At 36.0% G+C, this 5,000-nt stretch overlaps 1 protein-coding gene across 2 annotated transcripts in view; it reads left to right on the top strand.

Annotated features, from left to right (window-relative positions):
• The first annotated feature begins 574 nt into the window (after positions 1 to 574).
• Positions 575 to 5,000, top strand: part of LOC125039937 (rapamycin-insensitive companion of mTOR-like) — a 30,527-nt gene continuing 26,101 nt past the window's right edge. For both annotated transcript variants that reach the window (XM_047634327.1, XM_047634325.1), the window contains exon 1: positions 575 to 689. In XM_047634327.1, coding sequence (XP_047490283.1) covers positions 647 to 689 — 43 coding nt within the window. In that variant the 5' untranslated portion in view covers positions 575 to 646. The remainder of the gene's footprint in view (positions 690 to 5,000) is intronic.

Here is a 5,000-nt window from a genome sequence, read left to right as displayed (position 1 = left end):
ACGCTCTGATTAATGACCTCGCGCGCTCGGCGTTCTGGAATTTCTCGGGAAAAATGCCGTTCACGGAATAACTAAAGGGACACATAGAAAGGTTACTGTGAGAACAACACAGAACAACACAAACTAGGGGGTTGGGGGACACTTGTACACTTGACTGCATTTTGTCTATGACAACGCGATTTGACTGAATAAAATTAAACTAAATGTAATGATTTATGTGGCATTTTTAGCACATGTAAGCCATATTTTCAGAAGTGGAAGTACTATAAAGGTCTTTGAAATATATCCAAATACCATATAAAAATAATGATAATGTATATATACACATACATATCTTTGGTCTCGACAAACAAAACAATAAAAAAAAAATCCCAAAATACAAAAGTCTCCCTCAAAAAATCCAAACACCCTACTCGTTTTCTACGACAAACGTGTGTTTCTCACCCCAAGAGAAAAAAAAACAGAAAAAATAAACAAACTACACCTCCTTCCAAGGCCAATTTCCAAACACTCCCACCCACACCTCTTAAAAACCGAACCCATCCACCACCAACCTCTCCCACACAGACTGAAACAAGACACCCACACGATAGTAAATAAAGAGAGAAACCCTACTACAACGTCAGTTCGTAATGGCGACGCAAACATGTACTCCGGGAAAGGCTTTCGTGGAGGCAGATCCTTGAGACGTGAGTTTGTCATGGATATTATTGCTGATTAATGGTGACAGGCTTTGTATAGAACTACGGAGAAGATGTTGGCTGAGGTTTTTGCACGTGGGGCGAGCTACAAAGGTCGTGTCTTGGGAGATGAAGATGGCATCGGCATGTGGAATGTGGAATCGGCGTGAATGTGGAATGTGGAAGCGACACGAATGGTGAATGTGGAATCGACATGATGAATGTGGAGTCGGCGTGAATGTTGAATGTGGAATCGGCGTGAATGTTGAATGCGGAAGTGGCACGAATGTTGAATGTGGAATCGACGTGAATGTGGAATTAGCATGCATGTTGGATGAGGAATCGACATGAATGTTGAATCTGCAATTGGTATGAATGTTGAATGTGGAATTGTCATGATTGTTGAATGTGAAATCAGCATAAATGTTGAACGTGAAGTCAGCAGCATTGCAGAAGCAGAGTAAAGTTGGGATACAAATATAGCGACCTTATGGAGTGTGGACTGAGCGTAAATGTTCAGTCTGATGATATTGGCAAGTGACTGGACGTTGAATACTGAACAGGGAGATGAATGCGGGAGAAACACGAATTAAATATGTCAGAAGTATTACGGTATGCACATAAGACATTGAAAAAAGAATTAATATAAATGTTGAATACTGAATAGGGAATTTAACACTGGAATAGTTTGAGTTTCACGCAGCCATATGGTAGCTTTGCCTGAAATGGATGGAAAGTTAACCCGTTCTGTCCAGTAATGCTGGTTTCGGTGTCATGAAACGCCAGTGGAATATACTATGACGCCAACGTTGGTGTCGTCATCCTTTTTTTTTTTAATTGCTGCTGAGTGATTCCTGTATGCTGTCCTGGCTCTATTATTTAGACTGTATATTACCCTAGAAATTCTATTGCTCCACCCACCATCCCTCTTCCCACCAATCACATAAATCAGCTAGACTATGCCCCACCCTCTGCCCAAAATGAGAAACAGTCATTGGCCAAGTCAGTGTCGCATTTCCCCCTCTCTGGTCCTACCCTGCACCAGGAATGGAGAGGGAGAGGGAGATGATGATGATGATGATGATGATGATGATGATGATGATGATGATGATGATGATGATGATGATGATGATGATGATGATGATGATGATGATGATGATGATGATGATGATGATGATGATGATGATGATGATGATGATGATGATGATGATGATGATGATGATGATGATGATGATGATGATGATGATGATGATGATGATGATGATGATGGGATTTCCCTCAAAGATTGATAAATATGAAAGTTGTGCAACATGTAGATGATGTCTTCTTTCATATTTTTTTCTTTCACAAGTGTTTTTGTCATTCATTCAGCTTAATCCTACTGGCTTTCATCAAACACTGTCATCTCTTTTATTGTTTTTATTCTGATCCTGATTTCCTTGTCATACAGTATATCATAGGCCTAGTCTAGAATTAGAAGAAAGTGAGTGATGACATTACATCAGTGTAGTGTGTTCATCCTGAATAAGAAGGAATTAAGCATCAGAATAAAGTTGATATAGAAGACAACAAATAATAAAAAATTATAGGATTTAAGTTGAGTGAAAGACAAGAACATAAATGAGAAAAGATGATGATTAAGTATGGGTCCAAAGATAAATACCCTATAAGGAAATAATCTATGGTAATTGGGGTGTGTGGGGGCTATAGGAAGGTTTGGGTTCTTAAAGCAATGAATTTCCAGGAGTGCTTCCAAAGTTGTTGGCTGGCATATGATGCTCTTAATGATAAATAATTACCTTTTGCTACTTTCTCTTATTTCCTGAACAGGTAATTTGTGATGAAAAACAACAGATTCACATATGTTACACTGTGAATAACTGAAACTGAAAATGATGCTATAAGATTGGATGGCTGTATTTCCATTACTGTTATGATATATATCATAATTCTGAAACAATTTTCTTTCATTAAGATTTTGGGTGCAAATTTCATAGAGCTGCTATAAAGACTAGTTTATCACTGGTTCTTTAGGAGTACACATTGTTATTTTTGATGCCTTTTTTTTTCCTTCTATTAGGATATTTATCATAGGGCAGTAAAGATAAACCATATGAGTTAATTTCTCCTTAGAAATACAGCAGAAAAAAATTACCAATCAGCATCATTTACTTGCAAATATATATGCTGTGTTATTTCGTAAACAGTAATAGTTTTTTCTTATACCATTCAGCAGAAGGAAAATACATTCAATCAGGACCTTGTATTCACTATGTGTGATATGTGTTAAAAAATAAGTGCCTACTGTAAATTGCTAAATATTTTGGGCAATAGATGTGACAGATGAAATTAATTTTAGATAATGAATATAATACAGACCAACCTCAAGAGTGCCAACCTTCCAGTTTGTGTTTTGGGGATGCGATATTTCTGTGCTTTAAGTCCTAAGAATGTGAATAGTAAGGAATGAGAGGAATCCGTCATTAGTAAAGCTGTAGTATGTGACATGGCACGTCTGTAGAAACATTCAAGGTTACAGTGATAAATTGTTACTGTTTGTTGTGAAAACCATGTTTGTCATATCCTAAGTGAGAGCCTATATTTTTTTTACATCCTATGGAAACTACCTAACACCTAGCTATCTGAGAAAAAGCCTCTTAGGAATTGCAGAAATTGAATTCTTGAGGAATCAAACCTTATAGTTATCCTTACAGAGGGCCCTGCATTTAAAAGCCCTCCCCCATAGGACTGTAATCAGTAATGTTTTTTTTTTTCTCTACCATGTCATCCCCAGCTGTCTTGGAAGCCTTGATTGATGGCACATAGATTATTGATGCAATAAGTATTAAAGAATTACATTTGGCGATGGCAAGAACCTTTTCAAAGTTGAAAGAGATGTCTATTCCTTTTTTTGGAGTAAGAAAAAAAATCTAGTAAATGAAATAATATATATATATATATATATTTTTTATTATGAAATCTAATTAACTATGAAAATAACCTGACTTATAACAAAGAATAGGCATGCAGCTGTAATACTGTAATCAGAATTGATATACATACAAGTGAAATTTACCATAAGCTTATAATTGATAAAATATTGACTGTGATACATATTGGAGCATTTGTTCTGCTAATTCAAGTTTCATGTTGATTTTCTTTTTAGAGAAATTAATTATGTGTGTGTTTTTGTCCTCATCAGTGAAATCATGTTATAGATATTGTTTCTGATATTTTGACAGTTCTAAGGAAAGAATACAAAGCTAAAGTTAAGTATTTAGGGTTGCAAAATTGATAAGCCCACAATTTCTTATATAGTTTGTTATAAATTTATGCTTATGATGGGTACTTCTGAGTGAAAAAGAAAACCTTGATTTCTAGGTAGTAGCTATAACAACGAGTGCCTGCTGCTGGGGACTCAAGCGTGAGGCATGCCATGGCTATGCTTTGATAGCAGTCAACAAACTTGTATACTGGATGTATAAACTCTGGAAGGTAGATAAGGCCAAGAACCATTTCACCAGTACTTTGTCTAAGCATTAGGTGGTTTATCTTTTGGACAAAAGGAGTTCAGTTTGGGAATTTATATTGTATTAGTCTCTAATATCTTAAAAGATCAAGATTCTGCATCATTGGTAAATAAATTATAATATTTGTACACACAATCATTTCATTTATGAAGTTATGTGTATATGCACAAAATAACAGGACATTATAAAGATTTTAGTGAAATTTTTCCGTAAAACCTAGGTTCCACAACTAAGCAGGTGTGAGCTGGCTTGAAAAAAATTGAATTATGTTATAATTGCAAAATAATATTGAACAAATTTCAGCATTGCCTGTGGAAAAATAAACAAGGTCTTGGCAAAGAATGCTCAAGATATAGCTCACATGATTCCCCAGAGAGTTCACCTAGGTCTGACCTAAAGGGTGACTGATAACCCTTGACTTGAGGAGTTCCAGATTCAAACAAGGCTGGTGAAGCTAGATTTGACAAAAGAAACGAATATAGAAATTGTGCACCCCATTTTTTTTGTGTGTTTGTTTTTCTTATACAGTTTAGCGACCTTGGATGTATGTTTCTCTTGTAAATTACCAAATAGGAAATAAAGTCGCTGCCCCTCCCACTGATTTGGGAAGCTTAAGACTTAGGAATTTGGAAGGAATAAGTGATTTGGCAGAGGGGTAAGGGGAGGAATGCATGCTAAAAGCCCAAGTAAGAACTAGTAAGCACATATTACTTTGGAAATACATATTACAAAGGAATTCTTTTGTTAATGAGACAGCCTGATCAGCTAAACCCTGAGTTCCATTACTCAT

The sequence above is a fragment of the Penaeus chinensis genome, chromosome 28 (genome assembly GCF_019202785.1).
Source record: "Penaeus chinensis breed Huanghai No. 1 chromosome 28, ASM1920278v2, whole genome shotgun sequence".
NCBI lineage: Eukaryota > Metazoa > Arthropoda > Malacostraca > Decapoda > Penaeidae > Penaeus > Penaeus chinensis.
The sequence above is the reverse complement of the archived record's forward strand: the minus strand, read 5'-3'. Positions and strand labels throughout refer to the sequence as shown.